The sequence below is a fragment of the Grammomys surdaster genome, unplaced genomic scaffold (genome assembly GCF_004785775.1).
Source record: "Grammomys surdaster isolate TR1022 unplaced genomic scaffold, NIH_TR_1.0 126121, whole genome shotgun sequence".
In the NCBI taxonomy this organism is placed as follows: Eukaryota; Metazoa; Chordata; class Mammalia; order Rodentia; family Muridae; genus Grammomys; species Grammomys surdaster.
In genome coordinates, this window is record NW_021620929.1 from 5,580,826 (window position 1) to 5,606,520 (window position 25,695).

The following is a 25,695-nucleotide window of genomic DNA, read 5'->3' on the forward strand; positions in this document are numbered from 1 at the left end:
CACTTTGTGTCACTATGGTACTGAGCGTCTCTCTAATCCTCCCAACCAAGCCAGCTGCTGTGCACTGCCTGCTCTGTCAGGTACCTTCAGAACTGAAATATGAGCGGGTGAAAAGGGAGTCGTTTCCCATCCCGTTCTTATGCTAGTCCCAGATCTGTTTCTTGTTCCTCCCACTGGGGAGTTAGTCTCTGCTGTTCTACTTCTCTCCCCTGTTGGGACCTAACATCACCCTAGAGAGTTCCCATCTGCTGGGAACTTCCTCTATGACTTTCAGTAGACGAAGTTATGACATGGCTTTGGAGCATAGGTTGGCAAACTTTCCCTGTGAAGGGACAGATAGTAACTATTTAGGCTCCGTGGGCCATATGGTCCCTGTTGCAACACTCAGCTCTGCTGTAACAGTGGGAAAGCTGCCACACACAACATGCAAACAGATGAATGTGGCCTTGTGCCAATAAAACTTTATTTATAAAAACAGGCAGTGGGCCAGATTCGACCCCTGGGCTACAGTGTGCCAATTCCTTCTCTTGAACATTTGGTTAGCCTTGGGAGGGCTCATTTTTTTCCTTAGAAGAGGAATAAGGATCAACCTTACACCTGTGGTCACTATCCAAACTTTGTGATTTTTTCTTTTTAATACAATACAGTTGTGGTCAGTGTAGCCTGATATTCAGGTGGATCACATGGACTTTTCAAGAACAGCTTTTCCTTGAAAAAGCTCGGTGGGGGAGAAGGGGGCAAAGAGAAGTTCTACAATGTAGTAAGTAAGTAAACAGTGTTTCAAGATGCTTTCTAAAGTCACAGGCTCTCTCTCTCTCATTCAGGACTCCTAGCTGCAGGCCAGATGTGGCTCATTCAGGATGATCCTCACATTAGCCTTTGGAATGTGGTCCTCTCATTTCCCCTAGTAGGCGGTTGAGGCCCAGGGAACTCACTCAGCTACAGTATGGGAAGGAGAATCTGGAAGGTAACCCTGCTCTCCTAGGTCCTTTTTTTCTTGAATTTACTAACTCCAGACCTCTGGAGGTAAAACCTGCATCCACAGTTAAAAGTGGCTGGGGTGATGTGGTGCTGTGGAGAGACGCCTGTGGAGAGATGCCTGTGAAGAGATGCATGAGGCCCAGAAGGTAAGGCCATCCCTGTATCTCTGGACCCCGAGGTCTCAGTTAGCACCACACAGCTCAGTTCATTCCTCGGTGGAAAGGCATGGCCACTGGCTGGCTCCTGGAGCTTCACTGGGGATCAGTTATCATCAGTGGGAGATACTCAGAACCTCATCCATGGTGACTGTGGCTTCGTGCAATGTTAACGTTCTGAGGGTTTTCTAGAAAACATGATTCTTTACAAACAATCACCCTTTCGGGGGTTTATCCGCACGCCGCAGAGGCAATTTTGGATTAAACCTTAGCTTTTGTCTTTATATCTAATGAAAAGCGGGCCTAAAATTCGTCCGAAGTGACAGGCGTTGAATTAGAGCATTTTGAGGTTTGCCTACTTGGGAATAAATATATGACATCTAAAAATGTCGGTGTCTTCTCCCTGATGTATTTTAAGTTAAAGGAAAAAACCTTTTTTTTTTTTTTGACATATTCTCAGTTTTTAAGAGGCTAGAGCTGATATGAATGGCCAGTGTTGCTTGGCTCTGCTATTCACTTAGAAATAAAAAAAGCCTTCTTTATTCCTAATAGGAGCCTGGGAGGTGATACTGGGATTGCTTCTGTTTTATGAGAGGAAAAGGGAGGCATTTATAAGCCCAGCAATGTGCTCAATGTGGAGATTTGAGTGAGATGCCCCCATAATCCAGGCATCTGAATACTTGGTCCCTGGTTGGTGGCTATAGGGAGTAGGCTTCTGAGGTATGGTCTTGCTGAGGAAGTACCTCACTGGGGATGGGCTTTGAGGTTTCCAAAGATTTGTGCCATTTTGAGTTTACTCTCTCTGCTTCCTGCTTGCTATTGCAGACAGGAGTCCTCGGCTCTCAGCCTCTGGCTCCAGTTGCCATGCTTACCGGCTGCCACACTTCCCTGTTGTGATGGTGAAGGACTCTTATCCCTGTGGAACAGTAAGCCCCAAGTAAACCCTTCTTCCTATAAGTTGCCTTTGTCATGGTGTTTTGTAACAGCAATAGAAAAGCAACCATTATACTCAGTTTGGAAGAACAGTCCTTAGCCCCAGCTGTCTGACTCGGACACATGTGAGCATCCTCAGCCCCAGTAGTGACTCTTGCAGGTTTACATGGAATTCCCGTGCAGTCAGAGCCAAGTGGGTGGAACGGCAGAGACCAGGTAAGACACAGTAGGCGTCAGGATTGCAGAATCTTCCACTGAGAGCCCACTTGGTTTCTACCCCGCCCTTTACAGAGCTTCCTCCGGGGACCCCAAACCTACCTAAGACGACCGTGTTGAAGGAGACCATCTCTTTGTCCTTGCCGTCATTGTAGAAGGCCAGGTGCCACAGGCCCACATCCAAGTACTGCACGAACACAGCCTCGTTCTGAACCAGGGTCTGGATGCTCCGGCGTTCCCTCGGTGACTCGACCACACTCCACTTCTCCTTTCCGTCCAGGCGCTCCATGAAGTCATACTGGGGAGCAAGAGAGAGAGGATAACGTGTAAAGCCAATCTTTGATCAGTTCCCTCAGGCAGCACTGCCCTCCTACCCACCAGCTGATGGAGAAGTACTTTTTACTATGCGCTGGTAAAATGAAATAAGCCACGTATGTTGCGGCAACAGTATCACCTACAATTCATCACGCCCTATAATGATTACTATGGATTTATTTCATGGTACTGGGTTTGGATCCAGGGACTTACAGATGCCAGGCAAGGGCTCTGCTACTGAGCTATAATTCCATTCTTCTTCTGTTTATATTTGGAGATAGAACCTTGATAAGCTTTTTAGGCTGTCTTTGAACTTGTGATCCTTCTGCCTCAGTGTCCTAAGTAGTTAGGTTTATTGGTGCTTACCAATCCTCCAGACTTCATTTTTATGTGTGCTTTGTAATGCTGGGAACTAAACTGAGGGTCATGTGGATGCTAGACACGTGTTCTCCCTCTGAGCTATACCCCTCCTCTGCATTATTAATCCTGTTACTATTGGTCACAAGCTTTCACCTGTAGTTATGAAATAAAGCAAATGCTTTAAATTAAATACTTTAATTGTAAGGATTTCCCCTTTTAACTCTCTCTCTCCCTCTCTCTTTCTCTCTCTCTTTCTTGTGTGTGTGTGTGTGTGTGTGTATGTGTGTGTGTGTGTGTATGTGCGTATTGTTGTTGTTTTTGTTGTTGGATCCAGGACCCAGAGTCTTTCCCATGCTAGATAAGTACTTTACAGGGAGAGCTATGTTCATATTTTACAAATATAGGAGGAGAGCAAAGTTCATAAAAATCCAAGCATTTTTTTTAAAAGTCCTAAGTGGCAAAGCAAAGTTTGGACAAAATTCTGTTTTGCTATCATGCTTATGCCTCAGTGTCCTAAGTAGTTAGGTAAACTACTAGCTAGCTTATTTACTGCCTAGCTGTAAATAAATCCACATTTAAGCATCAATCTCTGTTGCATGGAAACCAGGTTCTAAGTTGCTTGGGATGAGTGTACTACAAGTCAGACAGCTAAGGCTTACAGGGATGAGGGAATGGGAGCATACAGTGTTACCCAAGACAGACTTGCTCTAAGTACCAAGTAACATCATACGGCAGGGAAATGGGGGCCACTGAAAGCTCTTTGAGCAGGGACGGATGTGATCAAGCGAAGTTTTGAGGGATTAGTTTTTGGAGGTGGGATATGAGATATTCTATAAGGAATGAAAGTAAAGTAGGAAAACCAGTTAGAAAGTAGAGATTACAGACAGCCATGTGTTAAGTGAAAAGGTTGGTTAGGAGCAGGCACCAGAGGGACATTTTAAGGGAGAGAAGCCAGGAGTTGCCCATGGGCTGGAGAGGGAAGATGCACGGGAAGGCAAAGAGGAATCCAATGTTTCTTCCTGTTGACAAGAAAATCGATGAACCCCCAGTAGAAATGGACTAATCTCACAAACTCAAAGCCACTGCACAGAACAGCCCCCTGTACTCTGACTCCTGGAGAAGACCCTGAGTGCACAGCTTTGGCAGATAAAAAACAAAACAAACAAAAAAACCCAACCCACCTCTGCAGGATTAAGCACTCTTTACTCTTTCTCCTCTGTGAAAAGAGTTTCAGACATTGCAGAAATCAACCATAACCCCTCTCACAACTTCATAGCCAGAAGCTCCAGGAATTGCCTAACTTGACATTTCCCTCCTTAAGAATTGTCCGGTTTTCCCTGTTGGATACATGATCACGGCAAACAAAAGACTCAGTAGTCTTAAGCACAATGGCTCTGCCATTAGACAAACCCAGGTTTGAATTGTGACTCCACATTTGCTTTTGTGTGACGTTGATTCTATTTTTATTCTCAGGGGTGGTGGCACCTGAAGTCCAGAAATACAGTTACAGGGACAAGCTAATGCTTAGGGCAGTGTGGGGAGGTAATTATAATTTAAAAAGTACATAATGACTGAGGGCCACCTACTTGCAGATCAGAAGGACCCCAGGGAAGCAGTACACGGCTCTAGGTTTTCATATGGGGAATGAGATGGCTATTACTGGGAAGAAGAAATGGTCCATATCTCAGTAAATAAGTGTTTGTGTGGAGCTTTCCTCTGCCCTATACTCCTCTGGTCACTGTTGTCCTTATGGGCGGAAATAAATGATTTGGAGGGATGTGACAAACTGACACTGCTTCCAGAGACCTTTGTAACCAAAGCATTTGTTCCCTAGCAACCTCGTAAATGTCTGACCGTGAACACTGGTGTCTACAGACTGCTGTCAGCTAGAGCAATGGCTATAACTTCCTTGGTGGTGAGGTGAGAAGAATGGTCTTCATTTGGGGTCCAAGTTATCACCCCCATGAGGAAAAGTTTGGGGAAGGTGATTACTCGTGTGAAGTCATTGCTCATGACTAATTTGGGCATTAGTCATCTGGTGCAGAACTGCTTGCCCAGCCAAGGGACACAGAAATGGCTCAGGTCTATGGCGGGTCTTGCTGTCCGGCCAATCAAATGACTAGGGGAGAGGGCATTTTTCAGAGTAGAGGAAGGACATTTATTTCAGCTGGCTCCTTGGAGTCCTCCTGTTGAGGTTTAGAGTGCAGTTTTCATTTAAGAGGAAATCTGCCAGTTGTGGGTTTTCAAACAAGGCACGGATGGGAGGGCGAGAAGAGATATGGTGGCCCACATGGCTCACATCTGTATCCCTTTGTGTACTGCATCACTTCCTAAGCTCTTATCATATCATTCCCTAAATGAGACAGTTGTTTCTTACACCCATCATTAGTCTGCGCAGAAGGATGTAAGCTGCAGACACAGGGACTCAGTGCCTGCTGGAGTGGTTAGCATGAGAACTCCAGGGTTTGCTTACCTGGGAGAGCCTCTGAGCTCTGCCCCTAACCTGCTTGCTGGGACTTTGTGTAAGCTATCAAAGGTCCATGCCTCTGTCTTCTGGTCTTGGTAGCAGGCTCGGCAACAGTGTCCATTAGCAAAATGCTGCTCTAAGAATGAACTGACCCAATATGCATGGTGCCTGGAACCGGGAGCTCTCTAACTGTATGGTCACGACACCAGCTGTCTTTATTAAAAGCCTCTCCTCCATCAAATCTGCCTACAGCAGAGTCTGATCAATATGTTTGTTAAATATCTGATGAATAAAATAGCAAGTTTGTGAGTGCACGATATGGAGGGAACCAAACTGGGAATGAAGTAAAATTTTGTCTCTAGTGATTATTTTTGCTTCCCTCCTCTACAGTGCTGCCTTAAATGGAAGAGAAGAGCAGAGCTGCAGGCAGCCTGGTATGACCAGTCAGAACATGGGTGCAACTGTGGGCTGTGGGCCAGACATCTGAAAATTCATAGCCATCATCAAGACATGAGAGCTGCTTCCCAGTTCATTGGCCTGACCGTGTGTGTGGACTTTGTACCTTGTGTTGTGTCATTTCCCTTCCTTCTTTGACACTGTACCTTGGTGGCCTCTGTGGCAGAGATCACTATGGTTCTGTAGTCCCTTTACTGTAGTAATGGGCTTAGGACCATTTAGCTCAATGGAGCACAAACCACAGAATCCTTCTAGTGCTGACATCAGGCACCCTGGACATCTCTTACATACTCTCTCTCGTTTCCTCACTGGATAACCCAAGACAGCAGTGCCCAAGGTAGCTGTGGCCTGGTTGTGACAATTAGCACCTGGAGGAGATCCTGGACTCTCTATCCATAACTGCTGGTGAAACAGGCCTCTGAAATGGCTTCATGAACTTCTTCACTCCACTCCTCTTTTCCTTCCATGTATACTCCCCAAGATGGCAGCAGATTCCAGCCTTGTTCTCATTTCTCATCAGGCAAAAGAGGATGGCTCAGTTAGGAGAACAGTTATCCACTGCTGAAACGGAAACTCTGTTGTCTATAGTGTCTCTCCCAGTTTGCCCAAGGAGCATCTCAGTTGACACACCTGGTTCTCTTTCAGTGAAACACCTGGCTCTTCTACTCATAGGCGAACACAGCACAGACATTATGTGTTGCTGGGATCCAGGGGAGGGCCAAAACCACAAGGTGAGCTTATGGCACCAAGGGCAGGGACCAGGAGCCAGCAAGGAGCTTCAAGGTAAGGGAAGCATGCTGGTTCAGGGTGCCTCTGTTCTCCAGGATGTCTCTCCAGACAGTGATCTGCCAGTGCACTTGGCAGAGGGGTGATATTATAAGAACATCATTTTCAGAAGTCTGGCTAGAGTTCCATCTTCACTGGGGGTTGATAACTGAGTCTCAGGACTAGGACCAGCTGATTCCTCTGTTCCAGGAACTTGGAGTAATCCCCTAGGAAATGGAGACATGCGGGGACCACGCTCTGTTTAGCTGGCTATAAAGGTCATGGCGAGACACATTCTAATAGGTCTGCAGTTGTCCTGAAGGGCATTAGAAGCACGTAACCCAGTCATAACAGAAGAGACACAGGTGGCTTGTGCAGACAAATGCAGCATGCATATGGAGGAGGGAAACAGTCTAACAACCTGGATAAACACTGTCCCTCTTCCTCAAAGCTCGCTCTCTCTCTCTCTCTCTCTCTCTCTCTCTCTCTCTCCCTCCTTCCCTCTCTGTCTCTTTCTCTCTGTCTTTCTGTGTCTCTGTTTGTCTCTGTCTCTCTGTCTTTGTCTCTGTATCTGTCTCTCTGTCTCTGTCTCTGTCTGTCTCTCTGTCTCTGTCTCTGTCTCTCTCTGTCTCTCTGTCTCTCTCTCTCTCTCTCTCTCTCTCATGTTCTCTGACCTTGGAGAAATAACCCCAGCTAACATGCCACGAGAGGGCTGTGCCTGTGAACCATCAGTCATGCCCCCAAAATGGCATGAAAACGCAACTTTTACAAGAGCTGGAGTAGCGAAGAAATAAACCACAGTAAATATTTGACTGATCCAATTATAAATCTCCCCAATTCTTGGCAGAGAGTGAAGAGGAATGGTAATTAAGATAACTTAGTGAGTTTCCAGAGGAGCTGGTGGAAAGAAGAGACACCCGCACTGGCTGAGCCTGAGCAAGGGGGCCTGTCATTTTCCCAGAAGGGAAAGTGGCCATCCACACAGAGGGAGCGTACAACCCCCAGGTTGCTGCTGGAAGCCTCCAGAATACACACCTGCCAAAGAGGGCAAGGTTAAAGACAGACCCATTGCCCTTCAGGAAGATGTTATTACTGGGTCCAGGACCCCGGGAAACGAGAAAATAACTTTATTGTCACTTGGAACGTCTGCTTGCTTAGGGTTGACACAGACTGGGAAAAGTAATAAATGATGACATTTCCCAGAGCTAGCCTGCCACTCTGCTGTTCCCCTTGCGGCACACTGGCAGCATCTGTGATCTCCTACGTCTGAGGCCGAGTCTCCCTCAGATGACAGGGCATATGCAGCAGGTGGTGGGATTGTTGGAGGGGTGGGCGCAGCATGTGTAAGCTGGGGCTGCTTCAAGTCCCCATTACCACACAGTCTGGCTGCATTCAGTAGCAGGAATAACTTGGCACAGAAAGCCACTCAAGCCTTGTACATCTGTCTCTGCTCCCAGCCAGGCCTGTGACAAAGTGGGCCCATCTGATTTCCCATCTAGGCTCAGCACCGTCTTTCTACTGGTTTTCAATGGGGCTGCACAAAGAAGGAAGGGTGGAAGGGCCATTGTTGAATCCGATAGGGGGTAAGACTTGCTTGAGTTGACCTGACTATTGGAGCAAATCAGTCTTATATAGCTGAGTCACTGAATGAAAGGCAAGCGGTTGAAAGGAGGACATCCCTTGAGTCACAATGAGGAGGTGCTTCTGAGCTCCTACATTGGGCTGCTTTTCCAGAACCAGGTAAGTGTCAAGCCATTTGAGACACAGAGGGCCTATCTGGGGTCCTTAACACCAGGTGCTGGGAAGGGTTCACCTGGGAGGTGGAATTCTTGATTCATCACTACATAGCTTCTTATGATGGCAAAACACTTGTCATTGAAAATATGAGTTTATTTCTATTTAGCACTTGCTTTTCCCCTCCCCCTCCCCCTCAACACAAGATGTCCCATAGAGAGACTCTTTTATATAAGCCTCACCTGTCAATAAAAAAGCCAATGGCCAATGAGCTGAGGCAGGAAATAGGAGGTGGGACACTGTCAGGAAGAAAGAGGATTCTGGGAAATTGTGAGAGAATAAAAGGAGACACAGAGAGATACATGAAAGATTCGAGAGAGGTACTGGGGAGACCCTGAGAGAGATGCTAAAGAAGAAGCAGATTCGGACTGAAGGAGAAGTAGCTAACCATGTGGAAGGTATAGCCTGAATGGGCTAAATCAGTTACGAGATAGTCAGAGAATGAGCCAAAGCTTGTGGCCAAGGCATTTACTAATACATTAGTCTCAGAGTTGTCATTCTAAGAGCAGGGACTGGGAGGAAAAATGGATTTTTAAAAACTTTACATTTCACTGTGTACCCCTGGCTGTCCTGGAACTCACTCTGTAGACCAGGCAGGCTTTGAACTCACAAAGATCAGCTTGCCTCTGCCTCCCAACTTCTGAGAGTAAAGGCAGGTGCAATTACACCTGGCTTTTTAAAATGACATTTATCTTATTTTTAATTATGTGTGTATGCAAATATCTGTGTGAGGAGGGTATGTGTATATGGATGAGTGCATGTGCCCATGGAGGTCAGAAGAGGGCTCCCCTGGAGTGGGAGTTACAGGAAGCTATGAATGATCTCGTATGGGTGCTGGGTACCGAACCCGGGTCCTCTGGAAGAGCAGTACGTGCTCTTGACCACTGAGCCATCTCTTTTTACCACCGAGCCATCTCTTTTACTTTTTCCATCCTGCACTTTTGTTCTTTTGAAAAATTTCCCCTGAGTCTTGGTATTTGTGCCAGGACAGATCAAAATCCATAGTGATTTGAATGAGAATTGTTCCCGTATTCTCATACGTTTGAATGCCCAGTCCGCAGTTGGTGATTTGGGAAGGATTAGGAGGTGTGGTCTGGCGGGAGGAGGTGTGTCACTGGGGGTGGGGTTTGAAATTTCAGAAGCCCATGCTGTTCCAAGTCAGCTCTCTCTGCTTCATGCTAATGGACCAGTGGCTGCTGTTTGTGCTAGACAATGCACCTCACACACGGGCCCAGGAAAAGACTTGAATTTGACTTGCAGGAAACAAGACAATCATAGGTAGTTGCTTCAAGTTTCCCAAGAATCTAGCTCTAGATGCCCACTTAGCTGGTAGCTGGCTTGGTTTGTGGGTCCTTTCAAGATGCCCCTGAAGGAAGAACTCAGCTGTGCTTGGACAGAGCAGGCAAAAAGGATGGTGGGAAGCTCTGTTGATGTTTCTGGGTGTTGCTAACACCTGGACTATAGCTTCTCTGAGAGCCAGACTCTTCCCAGCTCCCCCCCCCCCCTTCCATGTGTTCTAGACACACTGTTTGCTCTCTTCCTATGCACACCAATGCATCCCAGCCTAATGGCTTTTGCACCAGCTGCTTCCTCTACATGGCTGCTGCCCTTCTCCTGCCCACACAGCTGGCTGTTGCTTGTCAATCCTGTCTTTGCCTACACATTGCAACTTCAGGAAGGATGCCTCTGACCGCCCACTCTAAAATACCTTTCTTTGTCTCCATTCTTTTCAGAAGCTCATTACTCTGAAAAATCTTGTTAGTCACCAATTTAGACTTTATCTCTGTCTTCTTGGATATGAGCTCCTGAAGGGTGGAGCTTATATCTAGTGATGGAACATATATAGTAGCCTAGTGGAGGATGAGTATACATAGGGTCTGGATGTATATTTAAAGAAACAAAGCAGACTCACCCACTCCACCACCTAGAGACCATGTGGCATCCTGCATCTGACCTCAGCTAGGGACCCTGGCATAGCATCTACCACACCTATCTCCACATGAGGACTCACCTTTACAGAGCACTGCCTATTCCTACCGTGACCTAGGTCCTGCCATCCAAGTACTGACTGCCTGTACAACCGAACAATCTATCTGTCTACAGGCTTATGAAGACTGGCAGCAAGAACCCATATTAAGCCCATAGAAGATTTGCACCTGTTTCTAGTTGATCTGGGACCATTTCTGATATCTCAATCACATATCAACATAGAGTTGCTGTAAGACTGAACTTTAAGCACTATTTAACTGGTCCACAAGCAGAAAAGTTGGGGAAAACAGTAAACAAAGATGGAAATACTCAACAAAGATTAGACAAGATATCTATACCAATGAGCAAGAAGTCACCTAAATGGAGATGCCTAAGTTCCGCTGTAAAAATGCAAACAACATAAATAAGGCAGCATGTCTACTCCAGAAAGTAGTACTCCCAATGAAATGCTCCCTAAGAAAGACAACTTAGTTGATACAACAGACAATGATTTTAAAACAGCAATTATAACAGTGTTAAAAGAACTCAAAGAAAATAAGAATAAATATCCAATGAAGATATAAAAACACATAGTTGAATGAAATCATTTAAGTTATGAAAATAGAATTTAATAAAGAAACATAGTCTTGGGAAAAAAATCCAGGCTGAAACAAAACTCAAAGTGAAAAACTCAGAAAGTCAGACAAAAAGCGTAGAGAAAAGCCTCATCAATAGATTAGATTAAATGGAAGAGAGAAAGTCTCAAAGACCAAGTAGAGGATTGGATCACTCAGTTAAATAAAATGTGTTAAATCTAGACAAACAAAACCAGGAATGGAACATGCAGAAATTCTATAAAAAGACCACATCTATGAATGGATAGATGAAAGAGAAAAAAAACCTAGGTCAAAAGCACAGAAAATATTTTCAACAAAATCATAGAAAAAAAAACTTCATAAATCTTGCACTTATCAAGGTGCTATAGAAATATAGAACACCAAACAGACAGGGTCACCTAGTTCCCATGTCACCTAATAATCAAAACACTAAGTGCACAGAAAAAGAAAGGATATGGAAAACTTTAAGAGAGAAAGACCAAGTCACATATAAGGCAGGCCCATCAGAGTAACACCTGACCTTTTCACTGGAGATTTTAAAAGCCAGGCAGCCTAGACTAATGATCTACAAGTTCTGAAAGACTACAGATGCCAACTTATATTATTTTACCCAGTGGGGTCTGGAGAGATGACTCAGGGGTTAAGAGCACTGGCTGCTCTTCTAACGGTCCTGAGTTCAATTCCTAGTACCTACATGGTGGCTCACAACTGTCTATAACTATAGTCCTATGGGATCCTATGTCCTCTTTTGGTGTGTAGACATATGTGTAGACAAAATAACCACATACATAAAATAAATAAATTAATAATGAATTGTATCCCAGGAGAAAACCAAAATTTCTATGTTAAAAGGAGAATTTATGTTCATTAAGTTAGCTCTACAGAGGATACTAAATGCAATATTTTGTTTTAAGAGAGGACTTGAGGCCTTTGGAGCACTGGCTGTTCTTCCAGAGGTCTTGAGTCTAATTTCCAGCAACCACAGGGTGGTTGATAACCATTCATAATGAGATCTGGTGCCCTCTTCTGGTGATGTGTAGGCATACATGTAGGCAGAGTAAATAAATAAATCTGAGACACACACACACACACACACACACACACACACACACACACACACACAGAGGACTTAACATACTCGAGAGCGTGAGAAATAAGTAAATAATTCCAGAGCAGTTAATCAGAAAATGTCTAAGAAGACAGTACCACTACAACCAAACATCAAGAATTAATAATAATGTTTAATAACAGCTCAATATTAATTTAATTTAATACTGGCTGAATTCTCCCAATAAAAAGTAGTAGGCTAAAAAATGGGTTGGAAAACAGAATCCATCTTTCTGATACTCTCAACAAACATACCTCACCATTGATAGATACCACATCAGGGTAAAAAGATAGAAAAAGGTATAGCATGTAGAGCTATTCTACTCTATGACATAAATGAACTTCAAGAAGAGAAAGGGAAGGACATTTCATACTCAATAAAGAAAAATTCCACCAAAAGGTATTACATTTCTAAAATTTATCAAACACAGGGACACCTAATTTCATTAAAACAAAACAAAACAAAAACAAACAAAAAAAACCCAAAACATACTATTAACTCTAAGACCACAGATTAATCTCAACACAGTGATGGTGGGTAACCTTAGTACCCAACTCTCAACAATATACAGCTCATCTGAACAAAACTAAATAGAGAAATCCTAGAGTTAAATGACATCAGAAACCAAATGGATGTAATGGATTTTTATAGAACATTCCACTCAAACACTAAAGATTGCACTTTCTTTTTAATAGCTTACAGAACTTTCTCCAAAATCAACCACAAGATAGGACAAAAAGCAGGTTTCAACAAATTTAGAAAAATTTAATCATATCATGCATTCCTATTGACCACAAGGGAATGAAACTGAATAACAACTGCAATAGAAACTACATAACTGCAGAAAATACATAAATTCATGGAAACTAAACAACATACTATTGTGTGAAAATTGTGTCAAGGAAGAAATCTAGAAAGACATTTTTTTTAAAATCTAAAATTGAATGAATATGAAAATACAATATGTCAAAAATCCATGAAACACAATTAATGAAGCCCTAAGACAAAACTTTATAGCACTAAGTGCCTATATAAAAACTGGAGAGATGACATATTAATTTAATAATGCACCTGAAGGGCTAAGAGAAACAAGTATAAACAACATCCTAAAAGAATATATGGGAAGAAATAAACTCAAGGCTGTTGAATGAAATAGAAAAAAATTACAAAGAGTGAATGAAATGAAGAGTTGCTTCTTTGAAAAGATTAACAAAATTGATAAACCTTTAGTCAAAGTAAACAAAGGAAAGGAAGAGCGAACCCACATAAGTAAAATTAGAAAGGAAGAAAATAAACTTTAGCGTAGATACTGAGGAAATCCAGAGAATCTTAAGGACAGACTATAAAAATAAAATTAAATCAAGATGGAGTAAATAATTTAAACAGACCTATAACAACCAGTGAGACAGGAAGCAGTAAGTTAAAATTTCCCAACTGAAAAAAAAAGACAAGAGACAGAGGGATACAACACAAAATTCTACCAGACCTTCAAAGAAGTAACAATATTCCTCAAATTATTCTATAAGATAGAAAAGCAAGAAACACTGCCAAGTAATTCTTTTTACGAAGCCTGTATTACTCTGATTCCAAACCAAACAGAAACAAAACAATAAAAACAAAAACAAAAATAAAAGGAAAGAAAAGAAAACGAAAATTATAGGCCAATATCTTTGATGAACAAAGGTGTAACAACTTAGTAAAACACTTGCAAATTGAATTTATGAACACATTGAAAAGGTTATTTACTATGATCAAACTTGTTTTATCCAAGATGTATAAATATAGCCCAACATACAGAAATCAATAGATGGAATTTACTATGTAAACAGACTCAAGGAAAGAGGCCATATGATCATCTCATGAGATGCAGAAATTGGATTTGACAAAATCCAACATCTTTTCATGGTAAAAAGTACTGGAGAAGCCATGGATACAGGTGATATATCTCAACATAATAAAGGCAATATACAACAAGCCTTCAGCCAATAATCATGCTAAATGGAGAAAAATTCCCAAGTATTTCTATTAAAGTCGAGAACAAGATTAGGATATCTATTCTCTCCATATCTGTTCAACATAGAGCTTAAGTCTTAGCTAGAGCAATAAGAAAATTGAAGGAGATCAAGAGAAGGCAAATTGGAAAAGAAATGGCCCGAACATTCTTATAATACAGTTCTATACATAAAGACATTAAGGACTCCACCTGAAAACTGCTGGAGATGATAGATGGCAGTTTCTACCCTTAGGATAAGCCCATGGCCCTCACAAACCTTAAACCTAGTTATGGGTTTTAGTAAGACAGTGATTCCTTTAAGCAATGGGGGAGCAAGGAAAGGAATTCCATTTATGCTACTTGGTTTGAATGAAAGGGCACTATAAAGGCACTAACTGTCTAGAGGGACTCTAGTGTTTAAAACTATGCTACCCTGAGGGCCTGGTACAAATATCCTGGAAGAGATGCAAATGCGAGAGCCTGAATTTAGATGGAAACAACCCCAAGACAGCCCTTGGAACAGCTGTGAAAAATGGGAGGCCTGGGAGCTGATAAGCTAAAAAAAAACAAACAAACAAAAAAAACCAGAGGGTTAGTAGGAAGCTTGGTTCGGAAAGTTGCATGAATCTACCTTTGGTGTCCAGAGCAGTCTCATCAACTGAGAATAACAATGGAGTTTGGTAGACCAGAGGTCAGCATGTGGTTAGCCTCTGGCTCCAACTCTCTGCTTTTCACTGTTGGAGAGTCTGGGAACTCAGAAGTGCTGGGTGATTAATATTTAGGAGATCCTGGGGGTAAAGACCTGTCATCCTTACCTATGCAGAGTAGTTGCTTCCCACACTCCCAATGCATGTAGAAGATATCCCTGAACTCAGATATTAGCCTCCTCAGGCATATGGGAGAAGAAACTGCCCAGCTCACAGCTGCATAGCTAAGTAAGGCCAGCAGAAATTGGAAGAAGGGAAGCTACTACAGGCCCTACAGGTAGTCCAGTGGACACCAGGCACTTGTCCAGTACTAGCTCAGCACCAGCATATGCCATCATAAGGACAAAAGTTGAGAAGATCAACTGATTCCCATGTTATCTATCCTTCCATACACAGAACCAGAAGCTTTCAAGTTTCTAGAACTATGAAGAAGCAACTCTAGCACTTCTGTTTGCTTTCTTCATTTTCTTTTTGCTCCCATGTGTTTACCCATTCCCCCTTTAGCCATACTTTCAGCTGTGTTTTTACTTTATAATCTTTAAAAATTGTTTTTAAAGCTTTATTTCTTCCATTCATTCATATAATTTTCTAAACACCCTTTTCATTATTAGGAAGCCTTTCTCCCTTTCCTTCAAATAATTTGTTTCCTTCCTTTTTTTCCCCTTTGGCAAAGTTCCACATTTTATACTATTCTACTCTTTTATCTTGAAAAATTATTTTGTTTCTATCTTTAATTCCTTCTTACATTCATTTATTTACAAGTATTCATATGTTGGGTTATCTTTAGTTTTGATTTTTGTTTTATTCTTTTTCCTAATCTTTTCTCTTTCCCTCAAATATTTTCCTCCATTTTTCTTTTTACCTTCCTTTCCCATTCCTTTATTTCACTTACTTACTCTTTTTACAACTCTCTTAAATAAGTTTGAGCTTCATAGCACATTCTGCAGTGGTTTTTACCATTTACTTTGTTGTGATCATAAAATGTAGGGCATTAGTTAACTATACCTGTTTTTCTCCATCAGGCTTGGAGTTTGGTGTTGCATAGCTGTTCATTTTCTTCTCTCTGAGTGACATGGGGGAATAAGGACTCAAGACAAGAGCATGCAGTAAGAATACCCCCCAAATAAAACCAGAAGAAACATTCAAATTAACAGAAGAGCCAACCATAACACAGAATACAGGAAAACATGAAGAAAGATTACTCTTCCCAAAGATAATAACTCAACTATCAAATTAAAAGATGCTAAAGTAGGTAAGAAAATGGATGAAGATGTTTACTAGTAAAACTGATCAGTGACCTCAGAGAGGTTACACAGATGCATGTGTATTCATTCAAGAGTCCAGAGAGGAAACTCAGCAACATAGACAAAAGGCCATCCAATGATGAGGTAATGGATGGAAAAGCCAGCATCATGGGATTAAAAATATAGCAAAGAACTTGGGAAAAAACAAGTGTAAGACTCAATGACTTAAATAAATTAAAAAAAAAAAGTTGAAAAGCATGATCAGAAGATTTTTCCAAGCAGAAAAAAAAAACAGGGATGAGTGACAAGGGTAGGAAAATATTACATTCAAAGAACATAAATTAAAGAGTACAACTATAGCATCTAAGAACTCTAGGATACAATCAAGATACCAAACTTAAAACTCTACAAGATACAGTAAAGTGCTGAGATAAAATTAAAGGCATAGATATTTTATTTAATAAAATTATAGCAGAAGATTACTTAACTTTGGAGAAAAAATGGGCATCCAAATGCAAGAAGCATTTAACACACCATAGACATGATTAAAGAGGCGTCTCCTCATGAGATACTATAGTCAAATATGAAAAAGAGTCAAAATTGCAAGCATATCAGAATAATATCAGACCACTCAGCAGCAACCCTAAAAGCTAGGAAGTATGAAACAATACATCTCAAGTCTTGAAAGTAGAAAACTGTTAAAAAAAAAAAGCTATCCTTTGAAACTGAGGGACAAATTAGGCCATTTCTAGAGAGCACAAAGTAAGGACATTCATGACCAAGCCCAAGCTAGTAAGAAAGTAACCTCATACTCATTAAAGGAACAATCTACCATGAGGACATTGCTATTGTAAAATACATGCACCAAACATCATGTAACTAATTTCATAAAATAAACACTATTAGAGGTGAAGCCACAGTTTAATTTTAGCACATTAATAGTGATTGACTTTAACACCCTATTCTCACCAATAGACAAGTCATCAAAAAAAAAACAGGAGAAGAAGGAAGAGGAGGAGGAGGAGAAGAAAAGCAAATTATTTCAATTAAATAAAATCATAGATTAAATAGATTTAATAGAAATCTATAGAACATTCCATCCAAACACTGCAGAATATACATTTGCAGCTACCCATGAAACGGTCTCTAAAATAGACCACATATTAAGACATAAAGCAAATCTTAACAAACATAGTAAAGTTGAAATAATTCCTTGTAGTCTATCTGCTCACAATAGAATAAAATTGGAAATCAACAGCAAGAGGAAAATATAACACGTATACAAATCCCAGGAGATTAATTTACTGCGATTTTTTTTCTTTTTTCCTTTATATTTTCCTTTCTCAGTCCTAGAGACCAGGTCACGGGCCTTGAGCATGCTAGGCAAATGCTCTATCATGTAGTTAAACCCTAAACTTCTGCACATGGAGATTAAATAACCCATTATTGAATGATAAGTGGGTAACTGAAGAAATCAAGAAAGAAATAAAGAAATTCTGAATGGTGCTATGTAGGCTCTTAGGAGAGAAAAGGCACCATTGGGTCTTACCCAGCCATGAATCCTATGATCTATGAGAGCAAGTGCAATAATGGCACTACCATTACTGGGGTAACTAAGCATTCTCTGACTTGATTTTACACTCACTCCATAGGAAATAAGCTACGTTTGGTATTGTAAACCCAATTTTTAAAACATAACAGGGAAGACCATAGGCTTTAGGAGGAACTGAATACAGCTGTTTAGGTATATTGATATATTGTTAAGCTGACATCTAAATATTTATAATATTTACCCAGAGACAAAGCCACTCTAATTCTTAATCAGTGAAGCCTCTCCTTCTAGTAAATGATGGAGAATGAAGAAAATCATGGCTGCACAAGTTGTTGATATGATACACACATACAGAAGTGATGTATGAGTGCTCATCAGAAGACATTTATTTATATTATTCTCTCTAAGGATCAGGGAACACTGCAAGAAGAGGGGCAGCAAAGCATGAAAGAGCCAGAAGAAAAGGGCTGAAAAATGTCACCTGGAAAGACATAGCCATTGGAACCATGACCTCCTGGCAGCTGTAAATGCCTCCACTAGGTCTACAAAAGAGTCAGGCATGGAGAGAAGAGAGAGTCATGAGGCCCTACCTCCCTCTGCTCAACTATTTGCTACTGATAGAAATCCTTGCTTTCAGTTCTCTGTCCACCAATGACTCCACAAGGTTCTGCCAGATACCGCTAACCCAATGGTCACACAGGTGGCCTCTGTTAAAACTTAATAGGTCCCAAAACAAAAGTAAACATTATGTACCTGGGAAAGGGACTAGTTGAGAAGAGTTATTAGGGATGGGAGGTAGAGAAGAGGGGGCAACGGTGAAGAGAGTAATCAGACATCATATATGTATATATGACATTATCAAACAACAAGATTAATACATGTTGTGTGAAAAAGGTTAGGATAGAAATTAATAAAGTAGAAGGGAGAAGAATAGTACAATGAATTTATCAAATAAAATTTTGGTTCTTATAAGTGACAAACCCTTAGCCAAACTAAGCAAAAGAGAGAGGAGACCAAAATGAATGCAATTATAGATAAAATTAGAACCATCATAACAATTACTGAAGAATTTCATAAACTCACTATGACATATCCTAAAAACATATATTACATTGAATTGGAAAATCTAAAAGAAATGGATGAACTTCTAGATGCATATGATCTACCAAAATTAAACCAAGATGAGATAAATAATTTAAAAAGATCTATAAGAAGCAGTGAGATTGAAGGAGTAATGAAAAATTTCCCAACTATAAAAAGCTGGGGCCCAGATGGATTCATTGCTGAATTCTACCAGACCTTCCAAGAACTGACACCAAAGCTTCTCAAACTATTCCACAAAAACAGGAAAAGAAGGAACAGTACCAAACTCTATTTATGAAGCCAGTATTATCCTGAAACTCGGATAACAACATAACAAGAAAGTTATAAACCAATGTTACTGATGAACATAGTTACAAAAAATTGAAACAAATATCTGTGATTTTAATTCAATAATACATCAAAATGTTACTTATCGTGACCAAGTAGGCTTTGCCAAAGGATGTGGGGCATAGTTCAACATATACAAATAAATAAGTGTAGTATATCTCATAAATAGACCCAAGGACAGAAAGCACATAGTCATTTCAACATTCAGAAAGGGCTTTCTGGAAAAATCCAACACCTCTACATGTTAAATGTCCTAAAGAAACTGAGAATATAAAGAACATACCTTAACATAATGAAGACTATTTATGACAAATATAGAGCCATCATTGTATGTAACAGGGGAAAAACTCAAAACATTCCCACTGAAATCAAGAATATGAGGAGAGTGTCTATTTTCTCCCCTCTTATTAAATATAGTGCTAGAATTCTCAGCTGCAGCAACAAGACCAGAAAAGCAAGTAAAGATGCATAAATAGCAGAGCTTCTGTGGCAGTGAATGAGAACGGCCCCATTTGGCTTATAGGCTTAGTTGGTGGAACTGTTTGGGAAGGAATTTGGGGGGTGTGGCCTTGTTGGAGGAGTTGTGTCACTGGGGGTAGGCTGTGAGGTTTAAAAAGTCTATGTCATTCTCTAATAGCGCTCTCTCTCTCTCTCTCTCTCTCTCTCTCTCTCTCTCTCTCTCTCTCTCTCTTTGCATTATGGTTGTGTCTCAACATGCAATATCTCAGTGACTGCTCCAGTACCATGCCTGGGGCCTGCTTCCATGCTTCCTACTATGGTGGTCATGGACTCTAAACTTCAGAAATGGTAAACTCCCAATAAACTCTTTCTTCTATAAGTTGACTTGGTCATGTTGTCTCATTATAGCAATAGAAAATAACTAAGACAGCATCTTTGTTTAAGCAAAACTGGCAGAATATAAAATTAACATAGAAAATTAGTAGCCTTAATATATTCCAATGCCAAAAATACAGTGGAAAAAATTAAGGAAACAATCTCATTAAATTTTTCTCCAAAAAAATATCTGAGAATGAATCACCCAAAGATCTGAACAACCTCTATTATTAAAATTTTAAAATACTCAAGAGAGCATTGAAGGAGACACTGGAGGATGGAAAGACTTCCTGTTTTCATGTACTGAAAGTCTCAACATTGTGAAAACGGCTATCTTACCAAAAGCAATCTGCATATTCAGTCCAATCTCTACCAAAATGTCAAAACCACTTTTCACAGAACTACAGAAACAGTCTCAGGATTCCCCTGGAAGCAGAAAAGAACTCAGGCAGCCAAAGCAACCCTGAGCAAAAAGCACAGCACTGAAGGTATCACCATTCCCAATTTCAAACTACAGCATAGAGCCATAATTACAGAAGCAGAATGGCATGGGTGAAAAGAAGCAAGGGAAGAACTGTTTTGACTATTTATTACTAATCTTAGTTTTCAGATTATAATATAATCACACCATTTTGCCCTTCCCTTTTCTCCCTTCAAGGCTTCCCATATACTCCTCCTTGCTCTCTTTCAAATTCAAGACCTCTTTTTTCATGAATTATTACTACACACACACACACACACACACACACACACACACACGCAAATATATAAGTATAAAGTTCTCAGTCTGTATGATTTACTTGCATGTATATTTTCAGGGCTGATCACTTGGTAGTGGATAAACAGTTGGTTACTCTTCCCTGGGGAAGACTATGTCTTCCATTTTGAGCTTTCATTAGTTCTTTGTGTACAGGTCAGGCATCATGTGCTTTACCCCATCCATGTTAGTGTGTCTGTTGTTATCCTTGTTTAGCTTAGGTTTGGGTGGTCATGTTGGTGACACTGTGGGTATAGCTTTTGACATTTGTTGGGGACACAGTCTCACAGCAAACTTCCTGTTTTTTCTGGCTCTCACAATCTTTCTGTCCCTCTCTTTTGTAATGTTCCCTGAGCTTTAGGCAGCCGTCGATTTTTTTCTTTTTCTTTCTTTCTTTTTTTTTTTTTTTACAAAGAAGAATAAGTACTCATTGGAGAAAAGACAGCTTCTTCTACAAATAATGATGAAAAACTGGATATCCACAGGTAAAGAATAAGAATGAAGAAAAGTCCTCTCTCACTTTAAAGGAAACCCAAGTCCAAGCAAACCAATGTAATGCCCATAACTCTGAAAATGCTAGAAGAAAAAAGGAGAGAGACGACTCAAGATGTAGACATAGGGAAGGACTTTCTGAATTTGTACCCAGTCCCTCAGGAGATAAGACCAATTGCTAACAAATAGGGCCTCATTAAATTAAAATGCATCTATATAGCAAAGGAAAGTTAACAGTGCAATAGTGGCCTACCGAATGTGAGAAGACCTTTGCCAGCTATATGTTTAACAGAGGAGAAATACCTAGAATTTAATAAAAAGGAAAAACAGAAACCCAATAAAAATATACTACAGTGCTGAAGCAAGAGTTCTCAAAATAAATTTTAAAATGTATCCAACATCATTAGTCATTGATGAAATGCAGATGAAAACTATTCCATGATCTATCTTACCTGGTCTGAATGGCTACCACAAAGAAAATGAAAGACAACATATTTTGGAGAGGGAGTGGAAAAAGAATTCACAATCTTGCCAGAAGTGTAAACCGGTAGAACTATTACTGAGTTGACATGGTGGTTTCTTAGAAAGCAAAAAGTAGTGTTACTACATGATATCATCCAAAGGACTCTATGTTGTACTAGAGAGATTCTTGCTCATCCATGTCCATTGCTGTTCTACCCATAATAGCAAGAAAAAGGCAGCCAACACCATCAAGAGATGGACATGTGGATCTATACACAATGGAATGCTACCGAGCAGAGAAGGAAACTAACGTGTGAGTATGCTGTGAAACTGGAAAGGGCGCTGTAGGAGGAGCAAAAGGAAGCTTTACAGGAGAGTGGTAGGGAGGAGAGTAGGAGCACATGAGATGGAAGTGAGGGAGGAGCACTGAGGTGCAAGTGACGGAGGATGGGGAGGATGGGTAGAGAAAGAGTCAACCTAAATTTCAGAGGTGTGGGTGTAAACATTTCATGAGGAAGCCTGTTAGGCTAATAACATAAATAAATAATGTCAAAATAATACATCTGCTTTAATATGAAAATCATATTTTTTAAAAAATAAAGATGCTTTCTCGTAGCTGTATGTGGTAACTTTTGCCTATAATCAGCCCTTGGGAGGTGTAGGAAGCTGGTTTAGGATTTCAGGATCATCCTCAGCTACAAAGTGAGTCTGAGGACAGATTGTCCTATTTGAGGACCTGTCTCAATACCCTCCCTTGCTATTAAAAAAAAAATCTCCCTATAAAGAAAAAAATGGTGGTTTCACTGCTGAATTCTACCAAATCACTAAGGATAAGCTAAAACCAATATTACTCAAAGTGTTTCACAAAATACAAAGGGAATTCTCATCACCAGACTCATTGTATAAGGCCAGTATTATCCTCACACCAAACCAGAAAAGTAAAAGGAAACTATAATGCAATAGCTTTGATTAATATACAGGAAAAAGAGAAAAATACTTCAAGATACAGAGTTATGCTAGGACTTCTTGTAAAACACTCCAAGAGAATACAAAATTATCCAAATATTTACAAATGAAATTACACAAAATCTAAACATTTCAGCATCAAAAGAGACTAGCCACCAGAGACAGCCCACACAATGAACTGCAAAAATTAAACAACACCAAAAATAATCTCTTCCAGAGGTCCTGAGGTCAATTCCTAGCACTTACAAGGTGGTTCATAACCATTTATAACCATTTATAATGATGCTATTTTCTGGCATGCATGTGCACATGCAGACAGAGCATTTCTATGTTAAAAATATGTTTTGAAATTTTTATTTAAAAAAAAAACACCTATGTTCAAACAGGAGCTTGAGAAATGGTTCTGTGGTTAAAAGCACTGGCTGCTCTCCCAAAGGACCTGGCAACCACATGGCAACTCACAACTGTCTCTAAATCCTGTTTCAGGGAATCCAACATCTCTGTACAGATAGACATCCAGGCAAAACACCAGTGTACATAAAATAAAAATAAATAAATTGAAAAACAATCAAATAGATAACAGCCAATGAGCCAAATAGAAAATTTTCAAGAGTAAATACAAATGGCCAATAAACCTCTCTCTCTCTCTCTCTCTCTCTCTCTCTCTCTCTCTCTCTCTCTCTCTCTCTCTCTCTCTCTTCATCTTCACCCCCTTAGCCATCAGGTGAATGCAAATTAAATTGTATTGTGATTCTATTCCATCTCAATTGGAAATGGTTCTCATCAAGAAAACAAATCACAACAATGCGGGAGAGGATACAGGGAAGGAAGATCTCTATCTACACTGCTGGGGGAAATGTCAACTTATGTAGGCACTATGGAAGTCAGTATGAGTTTCCTAAGAACATTAAACAGATAGCTTTAAAATAGAAGCTACCGTGTGACCCAACTCTTCCTCTCTGGGGAATGTAACCAAAGGAGCCCAAGTCCATGAGCTTCTGCATTCATGTTTACTGCCACACTACACACAGTGCCTAAGAATCAATCAGCTTAAACGTTCATTACCGGATGAATGGATTTTTTTCCATTGACAAGAAAAATGAAATCATAGTATTTGTAAGAAAATGTCTAGAACTAGAATTCACTGTCATACAACAAACACCACACTCAGACAGATACTACATGTTTTTATTTGCAGATTGTAGATTTAAATTTGTGTGTGTGTGTGTGTGTGTGTGTGTGTATGCTGTGAAAGAAGAAAAGGGACCTTAAGAGAGAGAGATGGTGGTGGAGAAGAGATCTTAAGTACTAGAGGAAGAACGAGCAATGGAATAAAGGAGGTACAAAAATTGAAGATGGTTATTTGGGGAAAGAAGTGGGCAGGAAGAAGGGAGTTGGGGAGGAAGCAGAAAGAGGGTAAATGAAAATGAAGTATAATGGCAGATAAGTATGAAAATTCTGTACAAAGACCCATCACTTTGTAAGTTAACTAAAAATGTGTTTATGCTCCCAGTTTCAGGTTACTCAGGGGACCTAGAGTTCTCATATGCTTTCTCCTTTAAAAAGAGATATATTCTCCAGGCAGTGGTGGCACACACCTTTAAATTCCAGCACTTGGGAGGCAGAGGCAGGCAGATCTCTGAGTTTGAGGCCAGCCTGGTCTACAGAGAAAGTTCTAGGATAGCTAGGGTTACACAGAGAAACCCTGTCTCGAAAACAAACAAAGAAACCAACAAACAAAACATACAAAAAGCGGGTTGTATATCTAGGTCTGAATCTATAAATCTGTACCGACTCTACATGGGGTTACAGCTATGAGATTCCCAGAGAGGATATCCTTTCCACACTTCCAGCTTGCAAGACACAGTTCAGGAAAAAAAAAAACTGCACCCTACATATGAGCTGGGGCTAAGAAACAGCATTTTCGGTGGGGGGGGCACGGTGGTGCATGCTTTAAATTCTAACACTTGGGAAGCAGAGGCAGTGGCAGGTGAGTTTGAGGTCAGCTTGATTCTACAAAGTAAGTTCAAAATCAGGTAGGGATACACTGAGAAACTCTGGAAAAACCAAAACAGGCAACCACTACAATCCTCCCCTCCCCCAACGACAACAACTAACCCCAGCAGTTTCAAGAAAGAAGATGACAGTGGGTTGAGGACATAGCTCAGCAGTGGACCATTTGCCTGGCATGGCTGAGGCCTTGGGTTAGACTTCTCAGAACTGCAAAAACCAAAATAAAGAGCGAGCATTTTGTAAAGCGCCATTCCTGTCTACACCCAAAGATACATCTTCATTTATCTTCTGCTTAGAAAGAACTTTTTCCTCTCTCCCATCATTACGCTTGCTTTAGCATTCCTTCCACAGTTCATCTCGGGTGGCTGCTCCTCCCAGAGACCACTCTGTAATCCCCCTCAGGCTGGAAGGATCCTAGACTTATGTCCCATGACCTGCTGTATTCTCAGCCCTTTAGGAGTAACAATAGCTAACAGGTATTGACTGGCTGATGGACAGAGCAAATGATATATGGCATAAGCTCCGAGGATCTTCCGAGAATACAGTATTTTCAGGAAGCCTACTCTCCACCCATTCTGAGAGAAGTGTCCTGAGGCTTCTGGGTAGGGATACCACAGAGGTACCTAACTCTACTTGCTTATGTATTTGTAGGAGGATGGGAAGAGATAAGAGTCACTTGATCTAGTAGGCAGATCCTGAGCACCGCCATCCAGACTGGAGCCTTAAGGACCGTTGAAAACTCAGTTTTCATATCAGTACCAGCTTTGGCCAGAGGCCCAGCCATCCTCCCTGTAGAGCCCTTGGTTGCTAGGCTACCTGAGAGCACGGAGTGAGGACTGCAAGCCAGTTAGACTGATTGATTGATCTCTGTAGGGTGCTTACTATTTGTGGGGCGTTCTCTCATTTATTCTCACAGCAGCCTGATGAGGAATGGTCCTGGTGTTGTGGATGTTGAAACGGAATCTAGAGAGGCGAATCTGTGCACATGTCAGCTACTGCATGGCAGAGGTAAAATTCAAACTCTGCCCAGGAAAGCTGCAGTGTCTGGTCTCCTTTGCCCCAGGCTGGACCTCACAGCCCTCCCCACTTGATGTTGTCATCAGTGCTAG

The 25,695-nt window shown here is 41.0% G+C and overlaps 1 protein-coding gene across 5 annotated transcripts in view; it reads right to left on the bottom strand.

Moving 5' to 3' along the window:
- Positions 1–25,695, bottom strand: part of Tenm2 (teneurin transmembrane protein 2) — a 939,787-nt gene that overhangs the window by 161,605 nt on the left and 752,487 nt on the right. For all 5 annotated transcript variants that reach the window (XM_028756460.1, XM_028756459.1, XM_028756458.1 and 2 more), the window contains one exon: positions 2,388–2,583. In XM_028756460.1, the coding sequence (XP_028612293.1) occupies positions 2,388–2,583 (196 nt within the window). The remainder of the gene's footprint in view (positions 1–2,387; positions 2,584–25,695) is intronic.